We start from the raw sequence: 23,759 nt of genomic DNA, 5'->3' as shown, positions 1-23,759 counted from the left end.
CACAATTAGGGAATAAGACTTTGTGACAAATCAGTAAAGGAAGGGTTAGGGAGAGAACCAGGAGAGAGAGTATTCAGGGAGGGCAGAGTATCTAAGAAGAGAGAGTGCTAAACATTTCAAATATAACAGATAGGCTGGGAAGAATGAGGACTGAAAAAAATCATCAGATCAATTAAGATATCACTAGTAACTTTGGAGAAAGCAATTTCAGTCAAATGATGAGGTTGAAAGTCAAAATTGCAAAGGGTTAAGAAGAAAGTGGGAAGAAAGTAGAGGTAGAGAGTATAAACATCTTTTCCTAGTAATACTATTAAAGAGAGTGGGGAATGTCAATGTGTTTAGAGATAAGAGAAAGGGAGAAGCACTTATTACATTCTAAGCATTATGCTAGGAGCTGAAATTATAAAGAAAAACAGTCCTTGCTCTCAGAGAACTCACATTTTAATGGAGGAGACAAACATGTAAATACTAGCTACAAATCAATCAGTCAATCTCTCTATCCATCAATCTACTGAGATATACCCCCCATATTCACGAGAGAGAGAGAGAGAGAGAAGAGAAGAGAAGAGAAGAGAAGAGAAGAGAAGAGAAGAGAAGAGAAGAGAAGAGAAAGGGGAGGGGAGAGAGGAGAGGAGGAGAAAGGGAGAGAGATGGGGGGAGGAGAGGGCGAAGAGAGGGGAAAAAGAGAAAAGAGAGAAAAGATAAAGGAGAGGGACAAAAGAGGAGACAGAAAGAGAGTGGTGGAGGGGGGGAGAGAGTGAGAAAAGAGAGGACAGGAGAGGAGAGGAGAAGAAAAGTGAGAGAATAAATTGAAGATATTCTGAGGGAGAGGGAGGTTGGAGGGGACCAGAAGGGTCTTCAGTCAGGAGGATCAATGCAGGAATTTACTGAGAAGTGTTTCATAAAGCCTCTAGGTGGAAACAGAATTGCAAATTGTCCAAAGAGTTCATGGCATGATAGGCTGTCTTTGGAATCTTTAGAATCCAATGTACACATTAGAAAAAAGAAAGCAATACATAAAGATAAAGAATCCTGTTTCTTTCTCTGTCTCTCTATCTTCATTTCTTTCCATCCTAACCTTCTTCCCTCCCTTCCTTCTTCTGGCAAACAGAGGTCTAGAGATTGGTCAAAGTCATACAGCCAGTAAGGATCTGAGGTGGATTTGAACTCAGGGCTTTCTGATTTAAGGCCCAGTACTCCATCCACTATACCACTTAATTGCCTGTTTCTTAAAAGAAAATAGCTTAAATAAGGCTTATACTAATGCTAATAGATCCAATCCAATAAACATTTATTAAGATCCTATGACATGTGAGGCACTGTATTAAGCACTGGGGATACAATTAATTAAAAGAAAGACAGTCCCTGTCCTTAATAAGCTTATAGTCTAAGGGCAGAGATGATATACAAAGGAAGGCAAGAAAGGGAGGTGAGAACAGGATAGGAAGGGGTAGATGATGTCAGGATAGCAGATCCAAAGTGGAGTGAGGGCTGAGAGTTCAATTTCTGCCCCTTGTAAAGAAAAATCACTGGAAGGATTTAGATATTCCATTGTCCAGATCACAAACATTTTCTAATGTATTACCAAAGACTTCTGTATCTACACTAAAAAGAAAACATGCTATTTATAGCTTTTTCTGGTTTCAATAAGGTTTTTGCTAATGCTAACTGATCCAATCCAAAGAATCCAATCCAAAAGACATTTATTAAGTACATATAACATGACAGAGACTGTCCTAGGTGCTGAGGATATAAATCAATAAAAAGACAAGGGGCGGGGAGGCTGAAGGTGGTAATTTCAATCAAGGTTTGGTTGATGATGAAGAAGAACAGTTGGCATGAAGATATCTTTGCTCATCTCATTTGTCATTTATTATTTGTATGACCTTGGGAAAATTATTTAGTCTCTCTGCCTCAGTTCCTTATTTGTAAAATGAAGTTCCTGGATGAGATGACCTCTGAGGTTTCTGTTCCACTAAATAGTTAAAAGACATTTCTGGAAAAGTCCTCCTATTTAATGGTATTATAGTTCTCTTAAAAAAAAAGAAAACAATGACATTAATACCTTTCTAGGAGATTTGTTCCAGTGGTTCCTTCTTTTAAAGAGAACAACAACATCAAAAAACCACCCTTGGCACCACATTTCCCAGGGCTCTTATATTTACAAGTGTGGATCTATAAACAGGATTCATTCATCTGAAACCACTTCTGGTGAGAAAAGTCTTTGGCATAGATTTCCACTGCAAGGTACTGTACTTCTCAGTGTTGTATGAGGTCACACACCTGGGAAGCCCAGACAGAACTCAACAATTGACATCTGGACAAGAAACTCTTCACTCTCTCTGCTCCCTTGATTGTTTACTTGGGTCTTTGCTAAGGAATACACACATTACTTTGGTCTTTTGGTTTCAACTTCTTTTCTCATTGGGTCCTAATCCTACTGTCATCTATTATTCAATTGCCTGAGAACACAAACTGCCACATTTTTCCTGGGGACTTAAAATTACCCATATTTTGTTGTTTGCCGACTCTCTATGATCCCATTTGGGGTTTTCTTGGGAGAGATGCTGGAGTGGTTTGCTATTTCCTTCTCCAGTTCATCTGACAAATGATGAAACTGAGTCAAACAGGGTTAAGTGATTTACCCAGGATCACACAGCTAATAAGTAAGTATCTGAGATCAGATTTGAACTCAGGAAGATGTGTCTTTCCAACTCCAGGCTTGATCCATCTTACCACCTAGCTGCCCCCAGTAGTGTTCATAAAATCACTCATTGAGACTTAAAGGGAATTTAGAGATCATCTATCTTGTCATAGGATTTCACATCTAGAACTAGAAGGAGCCTTATAGACCATCTAGTTAATCTAATTTAATATTTTAATTTAACAGTGAGGAAATTAAGACTTCTGATCACATAGGTGAAAGAGCTGGGACTCAAAAACTCTCATTTTCTGACTCCAAATTCAAGGTTCTTTCTACAGTAGTTTATTTCAACTCAACTAAGTTATCTTTATTGAGTGTTCTGGTTTTGGGGGGGGGGACTTTGGCAAAGTGGGGGGAAAGAAGTATGGAGAGTGGGGGAATATGACCATCTCATTTTCCCCTCCCAGATTGATTCATTTATGATGGTAAACTAGAATATCTTTTGTCTCAATTCTTGTCTACCTTTAATTATTGAATGGGTGTTGCCTCAAACAGACTGAAAGCAGGGAAAGACCTTAACTTAAAAAGGTCAAGGTATACCATTGCATCCTGGTCATCCAGTGGTCTTGACCTATGTCTTGCCACTGGACACCAATGACTGGAGGAGAGACCAAACTGATGACTTTGCATAGCCTTACTTCACTCAATTCCAATTCATTTGCAAGTCAAGATATCATATAAGTGATATCATTGGTCCTCTTTGAGAACAAAGGACAAACAACAAACAGAACCAGTTAAGTGAATCTATTATAGATTCAAGTCCCTAAAAGCAGTTCTTTGTCTCTCTCTCTGTCCACCAGGTGGCAGCATATTAGAGAACAAAATTCAGGGTATTTGAAATTCAATTCACTAAACCTACAATTGTTTTCCCTACTGACCTTTCCTTTTGTACTAGGAGTCATTTTGAGGCAGAACTCTCCTCAACAAAGAGTTTTATTAATTTATAAAATAGGGAGGAAAGGAAGCTTTTCAGACTAATGGTAAGGACAACTGGAAAATAAATGTATTATTTTTCAACCATTGCAAGAATCAGATTTGGCAATTCTTAAATTACTGTGCATTCACAAGGGAAACATAAAGAAGAAGTCACTTTATCAATCAAGGGCATCTCCAAAGGTTAAAATGCACCATCTTCAAAGGTGAAGCAATTGATAGTCTTTGCAAATGTTTTCTGGGCATACCCCTTTCTTCCATGAATAGTCCTTTGCTCTAAATTCATTTTTATTTCTAAATAGCATCTTTGCTCTGATGTTCCTAACACAGACCAAAAAGATCTTAAGATCTGTTTGTGAGCTTCTTCACAATTATAAATCCCAATCGTGAATCTCATGGGAATATGTGAGATTTATGATTGGGAGAACCTGAAGAAGCTCACAAACAGATCTTGTTTTCACAAGTCATATTCTGTCTTTCCCAGGCATAAGAGATCAACACACTGCCTTCTTTTAGGATACAGGATAAAGAAGCAAGGAGATACTGCACATTTGACTTTAATGGCCAGTTTTCCTGAAAGTGACTCTACTGGCAGATTTGAATGGGAAAAAAACCAAATGATTTACTACTTTTTATTTAACTTCTATACTACAGTGCTGAGAAAATTTCTTCTCAGAAGATATTAGATAAATGGAGTTTCTCTTCTGAATTTCTCTTATTAAAAATTTAGCCAGTGGAAAAAAGAGGGGAAGGTGGAGAAGATGAAGAAAAATCGAGCAATCATGGATTTTGCAATGTAAGGCAGTCATTTAGAGGCAATACTGGGTAGATCTGAGCTAATAAGAGCTACATGACTAGTGCAGGAATTCTCCCTTGGCAATGGTTTCCTAGCCAACCATCACCCTGTAGCAAACTTTCCTTTTCTAGGGAAGAAGACTCAGAACTCTATGGGAAAAAAGCAGTCAAGTGCAATATGGAATTTCCCATTTAAAAAAATTATTTTTAATGCTTCACACAGACTGGTTTGAAATTTTAGTACAAAATGGCAACTGTGCTTATTTCAGAAGCCAAAAATTAATCTGAAGGCAAGTGGGAAGGAAGAAAAAAGTTCATTTCTCATACTTTTAGATCCACATACCTTGACATCTTCAAAAGATGAATCTGGGCAATATAATTATTTCATTGTTTGTCTAATAGAATGTGAGCTCCTTGAGGGCAGGAACTGTTTCCTTTATGTCTCTATATTCCTAATCCTTGGACATAGTGATCCAAAATGAAAACTTGCTGTTTTGAACTGCCCGACAGAGGCATAATTCTTCAGATCACATAATTTAAAAAGCATAACCATTTGTGTCTAGATTCAGCATGATTCAGTATCTATGGGAAGATGTTGAAATGAGTATTTTTAATACATTTCTATTGCTAACTATTAAAGGATTTTTTTTTGCTCATTTGATTCTGACTTACAATATTACTTTACTTCTTTCTCATTTGATTAATATATTATCTGGAGCCCTCAACAGCAGAAGTAGATTGGCTGGGGTACTTTTTCTAGTAAATAAAAACCCTTTCTCTCAAAAGAAAGTTAGAATATTTTCCCCCCTTTTAGAGGAGAAAGGATACTAGATGTTGCAATCTTGACAAAGGATTCAGGAAAAACGACAATAAATAACTCCAGGGGCTTAATTCAAACACATAAAATTGACAGCGCTAGACAAAGAAGACACATTTAAAAGCACTAATATTCTTTCCCCATCCCATCTCCTTTAATTAAGAGCCAGTCTTCATTTTTCCCTCCTCTAAATTTACTATCTGGAGATACATCTGTATCATCAACACACACATTCCTCCCTTCATTCCCAACTAGAATTTAATTGATTTCATTTTCTTCCTGATATTCTCAACTAAACACAAATAATTTTGGCATCTTTACCTTGAGAAGGTAGCTTGTCAAATTGAAGCACTGACCTTGAAGTTCAAACTTACCCTCAGTTACTATCTGTGATTCTGACAAGTGACTTACTCCTGCTCAGTGTTCTTTTCTGTAAAGTGAGCATTATAATTGCTCTCCTAGGGTTATGAGGATGAAATGAAATAATGTTAGAAAAGTACCATATAAACCTTAAAGAATCATGTAAATATTAGTTATCCTTCACACCAAGTTCTTGAAATACAGAGAGCCTGCTTTCTTGCCCAGTGGATTTCTGTCTCATTTCTGAAAATTAGTGACTTTGTTGTTGTTCAGTCATATTTCAAACATATCTAACTATTTGTGATCCCATTTAGGGTTTTCTTGGCAAAAATACTGGAGTGGTTTGCCATTTTCTTTTCTCACTCAGTTTACAGAAGAGGGAACTGAGGAAAACAAGGTTAAGTGACTTGCCCAGGATCATACAACTAATAAGTATTTAAGGTTGGATTTTTAATTCTGGAAGATAGATCTTCCCAATTGCAGGCTGACTAACATTCTATCCATTGAGCAAGCTAACTGCCCTAAGGGCTGAAATGGTAGACCTGAGATCACTCCAGATTTTAAAAAAATTTGATCTAAAATTTGGGTGGTGACAGAACTGATTTAACTAATTAAGAGTTTTGTTTCCTGCAATTTATGTTTTACTTATAGAACAAATATTGCAAATTTGGGATTTTACATTATAGCTATAATTGGAATCTCAGGAAAAAAGATGCTGGAAGAAAGGAAACATGGTTTTTGTAAAAAATCATTTTTCAAAACTGCGCATTTGTGGTGCTGTGAATCATGGTCTTTCCTTCTGTGCCACCTGCCAAACCCAAATCCATTTCCTCTTCATCTCTACCTCTCAGGCTCCTTACCTTCTTTCAAGTCTCAGTTCAGGACTGAGGTGGCAGAAACTAGTTCCATGGTAGAAAGAATATACGACTTTATAATCAACTAAGTCAAGGCAAATGGGTTAAGAGATATATGGAACCTGAGACCTGGAGAAGAAGGAAGATTGAGGAGGAAGTCACAAAAGCAAGGTGTTCTTTATTATTCTTTAGGTCTCAGCAAAACAGGTTGGGTTGGCCTAGAGATTCTGAGAATTCCACTCCACTTATGAGTGGAAAAAGAAAAAGAAAAAAAGACTGGGTAACTCGACATGAGGATAACTGAGAAAACAATGATGCCAATTTTCTTCTCTCACGGTTTTATTTCCCCTTTTAAGGCTAACCTTGATCTTGGAGAGGTGTGATCGTTTTCCAGTTGGTGGCTGTAAGTTCTTTCTCGCTAGGCAGCAAGGTTCATACCTTCTGAAGCAGTGAAGGAGGACAGTTAAAAGATGAGGCAGATTAATGCTAGTACATTTTCTGGCCTCCCAGACGTCTCATAGGGTTACCACAAATGACTGGTTTAATTAACAGAGTATAAGGGAATTTATAGAGAGGTTTGGAATCAGGAAGAACTGAGTGAAAAATCCTACTTCTTTTTATTATTTATATTTTAGGTGATAGGGTTAAGAGTGACTTTCCCAAGGTCACACAGCTAGGTAATTATTAAATGTCTGAGGTCACATTCAAACTCAGGTCCTCCTGACTCTAGGACCAGTACTCTAGCCACTGTGCAACCTAGCTTCCCTGAAAAATCTTGTTTCTGACATAAACTCACTGTGATGATGAGCAGGTTATTTAATATTCTCATTATCAGGACTCCAGGCAACCAGTGGTTTGTAAATTACAGATGAGCTACCCATTGCATCAGTGGAAGGTGGTTCACACCATTAGTTTCCCTCATCAATAAAATCAGAGATCTGACCCCCTTCCCTACCTCCACCTCCCAAAAGTATTTGGTATTGGAGACACAGAGACAAAAAATAAACAAAACAAAGTCCTTTCCTGTAAGGAGCTTATAATCTATGGGGTGAGGTGGTTATTGACATATAAAACATGTACAGAAAAATATAAATTTTTTCATTGGTGATCAGGGAAAGGCTTCACAGAGAAATTAAGTCCTGAACCGAGACTTGAAAAAAGATAAGGAGCCTGAGAGGTAGAGATGAAGAGGAAATGGATTTGGGTTTGGCAGATGGCTTGTGAAAATTCTCCCAATGTGGGTGATGGAATGCTGAGTTAGAGAACAGCTTATAGTTCTGCTAGACTGTGGAATGCAGAAAGGAGAATAATACAAAATAAGTTTGGAAAGGTGGGTCAGAGTTAGATCCTGAAAAACCCTGAATAGCAAGTTAAGGAATTTATATTTCATCCTAAAGACACTAGGGAGTTAATGAAGATTTTTTTAAATTTAAATGAGGGATCTGATGGTAGTCAACCTATGTCTTTCCATTATTTTGGCAGCCTATGTGTAAAAACAAAACACAAGACAAAACCAAAGTGAAGAAACTGCTAAAACTACCACAAACCAGCTACTTGACTCTCTATTTTAGAATCCATCTCAACACTGTATTTACCTGGAGCGCTCAAGGGACTAGCACTGTGTCTCAGTGCTGGCACATGGTGGTACTGGTGTGGCCTTGAACTCTTGTACATCCAGTGGTACCTGCCAATTTCCATTTCTGGTCTGGCGATCACTGCCAATTTCAGGTGGGAAAAAGTCAGTGTTTCCCTCTCCAGCAAAAAATTCTTTTTTAGTACTTTCATTCATCTGTTGTGTCTCTATGTGATAATTAAGGGTCTAAAATACAACTTGCTGAGGGTTCATTATTAAAACATCACCTGACCCAACCTAAAGGGGGAAAAAATAGTCTAATACCACCTGGCTGTGAGATGCCCGATATGCTGATAAAAATTCCAGCCTCTTATAGATTCCAGCCTTAGCAAGGTTTTCTTTTCCTTCTCTCCTCTATCCACCGTTCTCCTTTCTCTGCTCCCCCCAACACCCCCCATCAAAAATTTTGGCAGATGCTATTCTGTAACAAAGCATAGCTTTCAGACAATACTATTTTCCTTGATGCTTTTTGAAAATTCTAAGTCCAGTTGCAGATGTGACTTTTCATAGATTCATTCATTATGTCTCTTTCAACTAACAGGGAAAACTGTCATTTAGTCCCACTCCAAATTTGTGTCAGTTGTAAAGGTATCAGATTTGATAACCTTTCTAGGTACAACAGAAGCAAGGAGTTATTTCCTTGATAAAATATTTGTTCTGGCTTATAGACCACAGCAAGTCTGCCTTATTTTATATATTCCAGATTTCTTAATGTTAGTATGAATTTCATAGTTCCCTCCAAATACCTCTCCCCCTCTCCCCATGCTCTAAACTCATTGAAGGCAGGGTCTCTCTCTAGAGTCTAGGAAGACACAAATGAGGTTCTATTAACATTAGGATAGAGTGATAATTATGCTTTCCACATTGGTAATTACTGTAATTAGCAACATCCAATAACATATGGGTAAGACACCGAGTGGCAAAAATTAGGACTTAAAGCAAGAGACAAGGAGTCACGGACCATGCTGCGCGAAAAAACAGGGGTATCAGACATGCTGCCAGATTGTAGCTCCATCCATATGAAAAAAATAATTAGGGAATATTTAACAAAATAGGCAAAAATAAACAATTATCATGTAATTTTCTAAGTCAATATTGCTATTTTGGGAATCCTTATATATGTTTATGTTGTTCAATCTTTTCAGTCAAGTATGACACTTTGTGACCCAATTTTTTTTTTTTGGTGGGGGGGAGGCAACAATACTGGAATGGTTTTCCATTTCCTTCTCCAGTTCATACAGATGAGGAAACCTAGGCAAACAGGGGTTAAGTAATTTTTCCTAGGTCACGTAGTTAGTAAATGAGGCTGGATTTGAATCCAGGTCTTCTTAACTTGAGGCCCAGAACTATCCACTGTATTATCTACTATTCTTTGTATGGTTTAGTGACCTCCAAGTCTATTTGACATCTCTGTACCATACTATGCATTCTCTCTGCTACTACAAAGACAAAAATTCAAGAGTTTATGCTTTAAAGTAATTATATTTTATAACAGAATTAATAGGTACACATAAGAGGAAGCAAGATTATGCTGGAAAGACTACTTGATTTGGAATCAGAAGTCCTGGTTCAAATCCCAATTCTGCTACTTGTAATTACCAGTGTTGCTTTGGTCAAATCATCACCTTTCTATCTCTTAGTTTCCTCAACTGCAAAATGAGCAGTTTGGACTAGAAGATCATTAAGGTCCATTTCAATTTTAGAGGGATGATCTCATATAAGCATATACAAAATAAATATAAGGGCTTTTTTCAGAGGTGAGGGGGAGGCCCTAGCTGTTGTATATTTAAGTCTTATGTAGGAGGTAGATGACATCTAAGTTGAGATTTGAAGGAAACCAAGGAATTCTGAAGGGCTGTTTTTTCCTGTCTATAAATTGGATCAGATGAGTGATGGTTTGATAATGAATCCTTAGAAAGTGGCTCAGTGGAAAGAATGTCAGACCTGGAGTCAAAATGACCTGAGTTTAAATCTGTCTTTAGACATTTACAAGTCATATGACCCTGGCCAAGTCATTTAACCCTATTTGTTTCAGTTTTTTCATCTGGAGAAGGAAATGGCTAACCACTCTAGTATCTTTGCCAAAAAAACCCCATAAGGGGTCATGAAGAGTCAGACATGTCTGAACAAAAACAACAAAAAGGGCATTCTAGGTCTGGGGAGGGCAGCTTGAGCCCATGAATGGGCATGGAAGATGGCATGTCATGTGTGAGGAGAATCAGAAGACAGATTTGGCTAGATCAAAGAAAGCAAAGAAAAAGTTTTGTCAGATTAAATACTCTGGCTAATTCCAGAGTATTTTTGGCAAAGTCCACAGTCCTCAATTCTGGATAGCTCTCCATCCATATTTGGGGAGATTTAAACATTATCCTTTTCCAGTGCCTTTCCTAGTGCCTAGTGACTAAAAAAGTCTCAGGGGGCCCCTATGAAGGAAGAGAAGGAAGAAGAAGTAAAAGGAGGGAAAAAAACAGTGGGACTCCACAAGAGGTTTCATTAGTGATGGATTGGGTTAAATTATTTAAAGGCATTTTTGCAACTTCTCAGAAGCTACTATCCCATCTCCTGCTGACATTCATAGTTTGGATCCCAAGACAGTGGACTGATTACTTCCCTACTAAGAGATCTAAAAGTAACTGTCACAGGTTGCAATTTCCAGTACTGTCATTCATGAATCCCCCATTCATTACTCTGATAATCAGTCAATAGCATCAATGAGCTTTTGGCAAAGGTCATTTACTAAGCAGATTTTGTTAGAGCAAATGAAGCCAAAAACTTTTCTCAAACCATGAAACATCTTTTCCTGCACTCAAAACACCCCTGGGAAGGTTGGACTCAAACCTATAATAAAATTAAAGTGAAGCTCATGTGTAGAGAACATATGTTGCAAAGAGCTAGTAATTTCTGACACTGGGTGGTTGGTTTTTTCCTTTCGTGGAGTTTTCATGATGTTACTCTAAGGTAGCTCTGCTGGACTGTGAGGATTAATACCTTTCTAGACTTCATAGCCAGGATTTTCTCTGACAGAAAGGGTCACAGTCCCTCAAACTGCTTTCTCTTTCCTTGGGTAGCTATCTTTCATATCTTTCTGTGCCTGTGTTTGTCCATGTCTATATTCAATGTACTTCTCTTTGATCTAAGTTGGATAAGTTGTCTCTAAATGGATCCTTCTCTCTGATGGGACTAGTTTGATCTCACTGAAATGGGGAGAGTAAAGAATGAGAGAAACTCTCTCTTCTCTCTTCCCCCCCTTTAGAAGTTTAGTTTGGACTGGAATCCTTAGCTCCAAAAAATGAAAATTTCCACCCCTTAAACAACTAGAAAAATCTAAAAAAAAATGTCTCTCCTAATAGGGTGCATCAAAATATCTCCAAGGATCTCTTTGACACATAAGTAAAATGTCCTAGAGGCCTATGTAATACTTCATCTATGTTCTTTACACCATAGAATAATAAAAACTGCTTTAAAAGTTATTCTTCACCAGGACAAGCAGGTTAATCTAAAATAAACTCAGAAGAGTCCCAAAGAGGGATGCTGCTCCAAAATGCAATTAAGCACTTGAACTTGATTACTCAGGGTTTCTAAGTCAGTAGGAAAACCTTATTCTATAGACCTGCAGGTCCATAAAGGCTCTTAGATTAATTGCCTGGACTTATGTCACAAATAAGGCAAAAAACCTATGCTTAAAAGTAAAAAAGAAAAAACTGTATCAAAGTGTATTTTTAAACAATCTTTTAGACACCAGTATTTTAGAGATTTGCTAATGTTTGACTTCATACTTTTAAGTATGCAATAATTGTAAGTAATATAATAATGCAGTAATGCATGAAATATTGTTAGTATGTAAGGTTTCAAAAGACCAAAATTTATGTCAAAGGAACTGGTCTGACTTCAAACAGACCAGAAAACAAGTTGTACAATAATAGCCTAAAACAAAGAGAAACAAGTTTGCTTTTCTCCATTGAATTCCTAGGGTATCTCTAACAGTCCTTGCAAATGTGAGGGGGCCCCATAATTATCTAAGTTGAGACCCTAACTGGTAGCATCCTTTTTGAGGCCTCTCCAATAAGACCCTTAGAACTTACAAGTAGAAGTCCCTTAGACCCAGAGGAACTAGGTTTCCAGTACTGTCACTCAGGAACCCTTCACTGTGTGTTTCTCATTGATAATTAGTCAAGCTTAATTAGTTTTTAACAAAAGGCATTGGCTAAAAAGGTAGAGCAAAAATAGTTGGAAAAAAAATTCCCATCCACCCCAAGAATGAGGGTACTCTTCCTTGGAATACACAAAGGCCTTAATGAAAATGAACTCAAAGTACAAAAGTACTGAGGCAAACATATAGAAGACATGGAATAAGGAGTCCTTTTCTCCCTTTATGAAGTCTTTAAATTCTCCCTTGGTGCAATTTTGGGACTCGGAGGATTAGTGCCTATATTCATAGTCAACATTCTCTCTGCCATTGGGGGTGGGAGGAGGAGTCAGAGTCATCAGTCCCTGAAGCTGCTTCATTTTGAGAGGAGGGGACTGTTTTCTTCCTTTATCCATCTGTGTCTCTGTTGTTTGCCAATGTTTGTTCTCATTGTATTTCTCTCTGTTCCTGATTGGATATATTCTCTCCCCTCTTTCTCCCTGGTGATATAGTCAATGGAAGTGACAGGTGGAAGAGAGAAAGGGGGAAATATCTGATTTTCCTTCTAAAGCTGAGCCCTCTCAGGGGCTTGGCTTGAACTAGAATCTTCAACTTTTGAACTAAAATCTTCTAGTGATGGGTTGGACTTCCTTAGATTGGGGAACTGCTAAAATTCTTCTGCCATTGAAAGCTCCTAGCATCATGGTTATTTTGTTGGGTTGGTCCATCACACTTTTTCCTTTCTTGACCCAAAGAAATTCACATCTCAGATTAGAGACATTGTTTACACAAGTGTCTCTTTATTGACTGATTCTCTAACTCAATAAAAAAGGTTCTTACTTGATCAAGGTATCAGGACTTAGAACATCTTATCAAATGGTATGAGGATTGGTTTCTACCTCTTTTATATAGCTATCCAGAGGCAATAGCCATGTGGTGGATTAAATCAGAAAACCACGAGGTACCTAGTTTTTCGATTGTTCCTTTGGTGATTCTTGGTAGTTTTGTCTAAATAAAGCAAGAAGTTTCCAGTTATCCAGATGTATTCTGTCCTTGAAATATGTCTTTTACTCCTTTCTATGTTTCCATATTGAAAGCAAAGAATATAGTGTGAGATATTTGAAAGTAAACAATTCAATGCTGTGTAGTAGAAAGAAAATGAGACTAAGAATCTTTGATGTGGACTGATTAGCAACGTTTCATGGATGTATAGATTTTGGAATTTATCTTCTGTGAGAAGGTGTCAAATAGACACCCTCTTTGTGTGGCAGCTCTAGGCAGCTAAAAATATTTCTCTAGAAGCGATAACAAAATTTATTGCACTCAGAAAAAAAAGGTCTGCCAATGCCTGATGGGGTTTTAGAAACTCAACTCAAGAAAATGACTCTCCTAAAAGGTGTTTTTACATCAAGAAGAGGTAGAAATGAGACTGAACTATGTAACATTTCTAAATCATTCTAAATTATCACTTCTGGGAAGACTTTTATTTAAAATGAAGCTCTGAGGGGTGGCCAGGTGGTGCAGTGAATAGAGCACCAGCTCTGGAGTCAGGTGTACATGAGTTCAAGTCTGATCTCAGACACTTTCTAATTACCTAACTGTGTGGCCTTGGGCAAGCCACTTAACCCTATTGCCTTGCAAAAACCTAAAAAAAATGAAGCTCTTGGTAAGAAAGAAAAGAAGGGAATTTTCTGATAACAAAGCAAGGTCATAGAATTTTAAGAATTATAGGGCACCCCCTCCCCATTTTATAGGTCAAGAGAGATGAAGTACTTGTCCAAGGTCACATAGTTTGTCCAAGTCAGAATTTGAACCCTGATATTCTGTTGTTCATTCCTCTTCAAGCTCCATTCTGGATTTCTTCTAACATGCCTCCTGAGGGAGGGATCAATCTTAGTATTCACTTCAGCCTTGCAATTCATATCCTAGAATTTTGTGCAGCATGGGAGATATTAGCACAGGACCAGCCAACATGGCATTCCCCTCATCTATGGCCAAGGCAGAATTGAAGCAACTTAGAGGAAAAGTGAGTTACATAAATTTAGAGTGAACAACCCAGGTGTTCACATGGACTAACCAATCTGTGGCAGAGCATTCAGAGCCATGATGATGAAGGGCAAGAACCAACCAACTTACCAACCATATTAGAAGAAGCCTCAGCTCCCTCTCCTTTTGACTGGCTCTTTCCTCCTAGGACTTCCATTTAAGGAGGATATCCAGACTAGCCATGTCTAGACTTAGGACTTTTTTTGCCATCACCCTCAACACAGTTTTCTTTTCTGTGTGGTCTTCCCACATTAGAATGTAAGCTCCTCTGGTTTATAAATAAATATAGGATGACTTTCAACAAAGGCAATGTTCCAATACTTTTTTTGTGTGGGAACAAAGAGAATGCAGACCTGTCATTTTTTGAAGGGATATTGAAGTGTTGAAACCCTGATTCTAATACAGGTCAACATTCATGTCTTGTTGGGAGCACTAAGAAATTAAGTGACTTAACCAGATTTATAGAACTAGTATTTGCTGTTGTTGTTGGGGGTTTTTTTTTTGCAAGACAATGGGGTTAAGTGACTTGCCCAAGGTCACACAGCTAGGTAATTATTAAGAGACTGAGGTCAAATTTGAACTCAGGTCCTCCTGATTCCAGGGCCCATGCTCTATCCACCAAGCCACCTAGTTGCTGCCTAGAACTAGTATTTGTAAGAGAAAGAACTTAAACTCAGTTTTTTTCTGATTCTAAGGCTAGCCCTCTCTATCCTCTGCATTAAACTGCCTCATCCTAATACTTAGAATGGATTATAAATCTTTATTTAAAAGTCTCCCAAGGGATCTACTCTTACTTCTCACATTTATTTGTATAATACTTCAAGGTTTACAAAATGCTTTCCTCACAAAAACTCTGTGAGATTGCTATTACAATAATAACATTATAACCCAACTTAGTTTACATGAACCTGCTTCCATCTTGGAGGCTTCTCATTCATTCCACTCTTTTACCTCATATCTCCACTGAGGGTTCCGCCTGGGAATTTCAGCATGTGAATTCTTAGGTTAAGGGACATCAGTTCCCATACATGTACTAAGGCTAACAAGAGACTGAATAAGCTTTATATAGTTCTATTTTATTTGTGTAACCAGGGTCACATAGCTTGTAAGTATCAAGTGTCTGAGGTCACATTTGAACTCAGATCCTCCTGACTTTAGAGTCTAGTGCTCTATCCATTGTGCCACCTAGCTGTCCCAGATAGGCTTCATTTTACTGACACAAAAACATACAACCCCCCCCATCAACTCTCTTTATCTTTCTTGTGGGTCTCTACCTTTCTTAGAGACTTAAACATCCTCTAGACTCATAAAAGTCTCCTTTGAGTTGAGATCCATCCCCCCAAAGGAGAGAGAGAATTTGAGTCATTAGAGCGTCTTTTACCCTTCCAAATCAGTCATCCTCAATTATGAACCAATGAGTACTGAGGCCGAGGTGGATTAATATAAGGCATTACCAAAAAAAGTTTCATCCAAATAGACCTTGTTAACAGGGTTAACCATTGTCATGGGAGCAATACTTCCTTAAAAACAGACTTGGTAGATCCTTACTAAATTCTTTTGGGGTATACCAACTACACAAGTATTATCCCCATTATAGAAATGAGAAGCAAAGAATAGAGAGATTAAATGATTTGATGAAAGTCTTAAGAGTAAGAATCTTACTTCTAGAAGTTAAGTCTTTGCTAGATTCCAAATTCTTTCCATTACAACATGCTACATCTAATCCTAGAATTAGGAAACTGTGTTGATCATAGGGAAGAAAGCCTTGATTAGACTGGGGCTTATACCAGAATGCCAAAATTTAGAGGGTGTTGACAACATTTATACTCCTTCAACAGTATAGAAACAAGACTGATTAGAACCTAGTCAGAAAGGATGCTTAGTAAGAGTAGAAAACTCCCACACAGCATCTGTTTCTTCCCCACTCACCTGGGCTGCCATATCCTAGTTTGCTCTTTTATTCACCCTCAACCTTATTCTAAAGGTCTCTGCTCTGCATGTACTCTTTAAGTGCATTTGTCTTAACAATTGAGTTACAGAGAGAGAGAGAGAGAGAGAGAGAGAGAGAGAGAGAGAGAGAGAGAGAGAGAGAACCTGTGCATGCATGCAGATGGTCTAGAGCTCATTTCTCATTTGAGGGTATGGGAGGTGGGAAGGGAGACATGCTGCTTTTAGCTCTGATGGAGGAGGAAAGAAGAGATTCCAACTCAAATGCCATATATAAACTCAAAGGAATAACCCCAAAAGACTCTTAGACTCTTAGAAAGTAGATGTATTCAAATATAGAGATTCATAGGGAGTCATTTAAGCTGAAGATACTTGAGTGGCTCTAATCAAAAAACGGTATTTGCAGTAAGGAATTTGGCGATAATTTAGAGTATTTGGGGACATATGAAATATATTGATCTATTTTGATTTTCTCGAAATCAATCAGCCAATAAGCATTTATAATTTATTATTTGTTAGGCACTAGGCTAATGAGTTAGTCCTTGACTTTAGGGAACTTACATTGTTTTGACTATTTAGTTTTTTTATTTTTATTTTGACTATCAAAGGGAAATTCAAAATTAATAAAGTGAACTTTAGGGGTATTAGGGCTTTTGTTTTTAAATTTATCTTTACTTAGAACCTGTTATTTAAAATGAAACCAAACAGCTATTGTTCTGTTTACTAGCATTTGGGAATTTATGTAATTGTAGGCAATAAAGAAACAAAGACTGATTCTTTTGGAAATAAATGTTATTTCCTAATTATGTTCCTTGGAGGTAATACATACACTTCAAGCACTTATTTTTGCTGGGTCATTTCATTTTTCAAAAAAAGGAAAACAAACACAGTATCTGAGTAATAACTCCAAATACATGAAATAGTTACTTCAGTTTCATAAGCCAGCTGGTATAATTGAATACAGTACCATGACCCCTTGGTTCATCCTCCAGAGCAAGACATACAACTTCCCTGGCTAGAGATCATTATTCTCCTACTGGACATTGCTACTTATGCTGTTTCAGCATATCACCAGTGGCAAAAATTACTGTAATGGACTGCCCTATATATTCCTCCAGGAAAACTTAATATTCTGCTACTATCAATAAAAATAAAATCTGATGATCTCATGGTTCATTAAAGTTTGCAAAACACTTTACATGTATCATCTTGTTTAATTCTTTCAACAAGCCTGTGAATTATTTCTATTTTACAGATTAGGAAACTGAGGTTCATTCAAGTGAAATGGCATGAGAATGGGGGAGGGTGCATATCACAAATCTAGTTTTAGAGGTAGAATATGAACATAGACTGCCTCTAAGTCCATTTTATATCACAACTGCATAACCTCAACCACAAACCATTCCTAATTTACATAATGCTTTAAAGTTTGTAAAGGGCAATCCTCACAATGACTCTATGAAATGAGTATTGCGAGAATTATTGGCTCTCTCCAACAGGGTCAAGAAGCTTGCAAGTACTGCAACTGAGATTAGAACCCAACTGTCTGGGAACTTCTCCATCAGAGCTCTCATATGATGGCTATCATGAGACCAACTGAAGATCTTGAGGCAGTAGGTCTTTGCACAAAAGCATGGTGCTAACATGTCTTGAGCTGAATCTGTGAGGACATGCTGATTTGAGTCACAGACTGTACCCCAATCTAGGCTACATCAAGAATATTTGCTCTTTTATTACCTGAAGTTCCCATAGATCAATTGTGGGTGAGAAGGAAGAATAGTCTCATTAACTGAGGAAATAACATCATCCTTGAAGAAGAACATTATATTCATTACATCATTGCTTTGTCATAGCACTAGATGTTTGCACATGTTCAAAGATGTTATTTGAGATCATTTTCTGAATAATTGCCTAATATAGCTAAATAACCAAAAAAAAGGAAGGTGGAGGGAAAGGCTGGCATTATATTATAAACTCCTTTTGAAAAGGGGATGAAATTCTGTTCAATGCCAGGAAATGTCAGAATGACTTCCCTAGTGGAAAAAGAGGATGTAACAGATCCGAGAACAGAAAAATATACTTTGGAATGTAATGTTAGATATGTAGGAGATAGGTCTGATGGCTTATTGAAATCTTTTATCCTTTAAATTTTTATTTTTAAAAAGCCATGTTCTATGTATATGTAGAGTACCATCTGGTGCACCATGGTGTTTTATACACAGGATAACTCACCAGATGTCCTGTGCCTCAGATAGCCTTCTTGGTTAAAGCACCATGGGCACAGGCTAGGGAAAACTATTTCAGCTCTATGAAGCATCTCAGGAAGATTAAATCAAAAAAAGTTTATCTAAAAACTCATTTAAGAAGTATACTAATGAACAGGATATTTTGTATAGCACCACCTTAAAATATAGCATAAACACTCATACACACTTAGTTCCTTAGTTTAACAGACATTTCATCTCAAAGCTATAATAGTAATGATAATAATAATAATATATTTGCTTAATTCTTCAGTTTAAGACATTAGATCTTAAGGATCTCCACCCCTAGCAGCAAGTACAGAGAATATATTAACAAATGTAAATAAATGTTTTTGTTGTTTTTTTAACATCATGATATTGCATTTAGTTCTATAAAATTAACCTTAAAGATTTGTAAGGAATTCAAAGATCATTTGAATTTGTTTCCAATTTTGAATGCGTTAAAAATCAATCTCTAATGATCCAGTGTTTCTAGTTTGTCATTTTTGTTTTCCTACCTGGCAAAGCAATCAATTTGATGCTGAAGGATCCCAGAGTCTGACTTATAACAAAGTTGCAAAGGAGCCTGATCCTCCTAACTCAGTGAGTGAGCTGAGGGTTCCATTTTCTTGGGCCCAAAGAGTCTTGTTAGCTTATTATAAAAATAATTTCCAGCACAGATGTTTGGATTTTCTTCATCACAAAGCATAACAAAATTGGACCACATTATAACTTCAGTATAATAAAATTAAATCTTTGTTTACTTTTTTCTACCCTGTGATTATGTGCAAAAGTCCTCAAAAATTTCAAAGGCTTAGAGTCCATTTAATTGTGAAAAAAATGTAACATTCTTCTTAAATCAGTGAAAATCAAACTTCACTCTTAATGGGTGTCTATTTCTCAGGCAATGTGCAGAAATATGAAAGACATTTCATTTGGCTTGTGAATTTTGTTTCAATGAATTTGCTTATTTGGTCCTCCCATTCTGATACAATTTAAGACCTAAAAGTTGAAAACATCATCTGTAAAGACTGGACATTTTTCAGCTCCATTTAAGAAACATCTGTTCAACACCTCAAGTGAGTTTTCATCATTCTATACTTTTTCAGAGGCAAAAGCTATGTAAATATTCCTAAACTCAACCACTTCTAAAGTAAGCTTGTTTAAAAAGGCTGATGATTAGTTGTTTTTTTTTTAAATTAAACTCATCATAGGCAGGGAGAATTTGAAGACTATTGAGAACAGGAGGTGGTATGGTGGTGGTTATGAAAAGCAATTCTGGTGTTGTTTAAAAAGAAACTATCTCCTTTTAGAGGAATTAAAAGAATCCCACTAGCTAAATCAGGGATTCCTGAAACTAAGATACTAAAGAGAGATTGGAAAAATACTTAATGTAAACCTAGAAATCAAATGTATTCATATACTTAATATACACTATAATGATAAAGAGATTATAATTGAGAACCCAGGCAAGTGACAGTAGAAACAGAAGGAAGAAGAAAAGACTGAAGCATTTCACTTGAAGATCTTAGGAAAGGAGGGGGAAAAGGAGGGACACAAGATAACTAAGTATTTTAAGTCACATGTGGAGAGAATCTAGAATATTAAATTTAGTAATGAAAATCATTAGATACAAAATATGCTCTAAAAATAGCTTCTGAAGTTTAGATAATACAGATTGTTGTCCTGATTAGAGGAAAAGTTCATCTAAAAATTATGATTTTCCACATTTTGGGGAATATTTAAATTTTATGATCAAATTTGTTCTTGCCTCTTCACCCCCTTCCCCCCACTCAGCAATATGGTTTGTAAACTGATTAATTCAAGACACTACAAAGAAAACATTTTTTTTTTGTAGAAATGTGCAATTGGTACATGAACTTGATGGATTTTCTTGACTAAATGAAGTTGGATAATTGTACCTCTTTCTAGTCTAATATTTATGGTTGTTTCTTTCCAATCATAACCCCCTCATTTCTCTGGCTCAACAAAATAAATGGCTTGACCTCTTGTGCTTGCTTATTTTTATTCATTTAGATGTGCAAGGCCAGGGTACAAATGATATCATCTGATGATTGACCATTTCATATTAGTTGAAATGTACCTAGAATCTGAAAATTTGGGTAATTCTGCAAGCTTTCATATGAATCATATTTTATCTCGAGTTTTATCTCTTAAGCCCCAGTTGACAAGTTTTTAAGTAAATGGTTTTGGAGTATAGAAATAGCTTGTTACGGTGTATTGCAATGAATGAATTTCATAGTATTATCAAATGGTTTATGATGTAAAAAATATAAAAAGAAACCTTCAAAAGTCATTAAATAATGTGATGTTCTGAAACAAGGCCAAAGCATTATCAATTGAGCTGTTTTTCCCCCTATTGTTATTCATAAATATGATATAGGACATTCTAAAAGCTTGTATATTGAGAAACAACATTATGAGTTTAGGAATTTATGCAGGTTTCTGGCTCATAATTGCATCTCTGTAGCTGTGGGAGTCTCATAAGGGTTATTTTCATATGGAGTCAATGATGTTGCTGGCTGTTGGCAAACGCCATATTTCTAACATATAGATTCTGTAGAAAGGAAAGCTTCTTTGGGGGCAAATTGCTGAAAAAAACAACCTCAATGATACCCTCAGATTAACTGTAATAATACAATTATGTTCCAACAGGAATACCAAATGTTAATCTCTGATAATCTGAGAAATGAATTTTTAAACTTTAACCTCAGCTCTTCAACTCTATGAATATCCTGCAGGCTCATGTTACCACTGGATTGAACCCCGTCTAGGTTTCATCATTTTGTCATTTCGGCTTTGTTTTTCATTCATAAAGTAATATGCAAAGCTTCTTCTAAATAAAAAAAAATAGATTGTAAATTTATGTTTAAGCTCACATCACAAATTATTAAGTGGCTGTTTGTTAGAAACGCCAGGATATGATGGTTTAATAGAGATGTTATATAATCAGCAAAATATTAATTTGTAATACACATCAATGGCTCCATTCTACACAGTTACTATTGTCTGGTAACCATCATTGGACCATAATAACATGATAAACAACTTAATGATTTATCTCTATAACAAGCTCATCATCCCTATTGAAACAGTGGTTTTTATATCAAAGGAGATATTATATTGCAATGAGATGTGGTAACCTTGTAGCGACTGAATTTGCACTTTGGAGTATTCAACTTGTGATCAGTCCATCACCCAGGGAGCACAGAGATTAATTAAACCTCTCTCCTCTGCCATTTTCTTATTTCAAAATAATTAACTTGGATTTTTTTTCCCTTCCACCAAGCTAAAATCATTACAGACAATAGAAACATGAGCCGGCTCTAAGATTCTTTCTTGAGAAAGGAATCTTATTTCTCTCCCCCACCCCACTGTAAGCACCATAGAACCTTTTTACAACATTAGCATTAGATGCAAGTGGGCTAAAGGTAGAAGAGGACCCAGATCCAATCTACATACTGCTATTTCAGGATATACACACACACACATATATATATATATATATATATATATATATATATATATGTATATGTGTATATATAGCTATCTATATAACATATGATATATTTCAGAAGATATGATCTAACCCATTATACACTTGATTTGAGGGATACCATACAGTAAAAAAATGAGAGGATATTTTAATCACTGGAAAAAAATTGAGGTTTCATAAGGCATCAAATGCATGCAGCAATCAGTCCATTTCTATATCATTCTATATTGGTCAAAGACAAAATACTGTTATAATGTTTTGAAGGCTCATGAGCCCCTATGACCAATAGCACATAGACACTGAGTTGCCGACAAACTAATGGAGAAAAAAACAGTCAGTTTTCTCAATTTCTCTAATCTGAATGACAGATTACAAAGAGATAATAAGGATTCTTCTCTGAAAGACTATATCAGGTAGAAGTGGGTAAGGATTTGGGTGAGAACCCAGAGGGCTCCACTGCCCTACTCATCTGTTGTCAGCCCTCAAAGGCAAAAGAAGAAAAAAAAAAGAAAAATCCCTGCAGGCTGAAGATGTAGTAGTAATTGTTTAAGAGCAACTTCTAAGAGTGAAAGAATCAGTCTAAACCTTTTTAGAGCACCCCCAATGAAAAGATTTAAACAGACTATTGTTAGAGCTCTGGGTACCTTTTTTCTCTTGGCTTTGTTCTGTATTTTCCTCCGCTGCAGTTTCCATGGCTGGCTTCATACCATCCACCAAAAATGCTTTTTACCCCGGTCCCCCCCAAACAAGGCGTGCCCCCCCTCCACTATTCTTTTTCTCAGACTGCCCTCCGACTCTTATTTACAGCGCCAGTGATTGAGGGGCTCTGTTCTCCTCCACAGTAGACTACGGTTCCTTCCCAGATGCCTTCAATTCCACTCTGCTACAGGTCCGTAAAGATCTCTGCCAGGGAGCAGTCAGCCATACGTCACCGAGGATCCCAGTTATAAAATACCCATTCTTCCCCTCGATTGTGCTTAAAGTTTCAATGTAGCCTGGACGGAAAAGAGCCAGCTCCGTGGTCACTGGCTTTCCCTTTGCCTCCGCTGTCTCGCTTTCTCAACCACCCTTTCTTTTTTCCCCTGCAAAGGTTCCAGATGAATGCTAATCAATTCTCCCACAGAAGAATAGATTTGTGACATCAGGAGAGAGGATGTGTGTGAGAACGACCTCCACCCCCCCAACACCCTCCTATCGCATGACTCAGCAACACAACTGCCCCCACCCCAGAGCACACAGCTTTTAAGCAGAGTGCCTGCCACCCCTCAATCACAGGGTTCTTTCCCATGGGACCCTACTATTATGCTTCACATTTTGATTTGTTCCATATGTGCCCCCCTCTCCAAGAGTAGAGACACAGGATTTGACCACTGTCTGTATTTTATCTGTGCTTACTTGAACATTTTTCTTACACAAAGCATGAATAGCAACAACCAAAAAGGAAAAAAAGGGGGGAGGAAGAAAGCACAAGAACACCCATCTTTGGCTATATTAGAACAATCTTATAATTAATTCATCAGCGTTTTTTCTCAATCTTGGTTAGCAGAAAATTTGCAAATAATCCTAATAAATAAGAATATCCCCAATCTCTAAAATTTAAAAACAAATTTAATTTATAGTGAATATGTATGGTTTAGTTTGTTAAAAATTTAGTGGCATGAAAAAATAAAGTGATCTTATTTGTAGTGTGGTTCTTCTAAGCATATAATTTGTTTGTTTTTATGTAAAAAGTCAAGAAGCCAGAGTTATTTTTAGATGAAATCCAGATATTTATCATGACAAGA

General features: G+C 36.9%; 1 protein-coding gene across 6 annotated transcripts in view; it reads right to left on the bottom strand.

Annotated features, from left to right (window-relative positions):
• GPM6B (glycoprotein M6B) overlaps positions 1-23,759 on the bottom strand; it is a 219,514-nt gene that overhangs the window by 39,988 nt on the left and 155,767 nt on the right. Inside the window, exons 1-2 of one of the 6 annotated variants that reach the window (XM_074192434.1) lie at positions 22,620-23,155; positions 8,059-8,178 (exon numbers count right to left, since the gene is read on the bottom strand). The exons of 1 other annotated variant lie outside the window; for it this stretch is intronic. In XM_074192434.1, coding sequence (XP_074048535.1) covers positions 8,059-8,178; positions 22,620-22,680 — 181 coding nt within the window. In that variant the 5' untranslated portion in view covers positions 22,681-23,155. Of the gene's footprint in view, positions 1-8,058; positions 19,875-22,619; positions 23,156-23,759 lie in introns of those variants that run through there. 4 more of the 6 variants (XM_074192436.1, XM_074192431.1, XM_074192433.1 and 1 more) reach the window with 4 other exon arrangements.

This window comes from Macrotis lagotis, chromosome 6 (assembly GCF_037893015.1).
Source record: "Macrotis lagotis isolate mMagLag1 chromosome 6, bilby.v1.9.chrom.fasta, whole genome shotgun sequence".
Lineage (NCBI taxonomy): Eukaryota > Metazoa > Chordata > Mammalia > Peramelemorphia > Peramelidae > Macrotis > Macrotis lagotis.
Note: the sequence above shows the minus strand (reverse complement) of the source record. Positions and strands in the feature narration are given on the sequence as shown.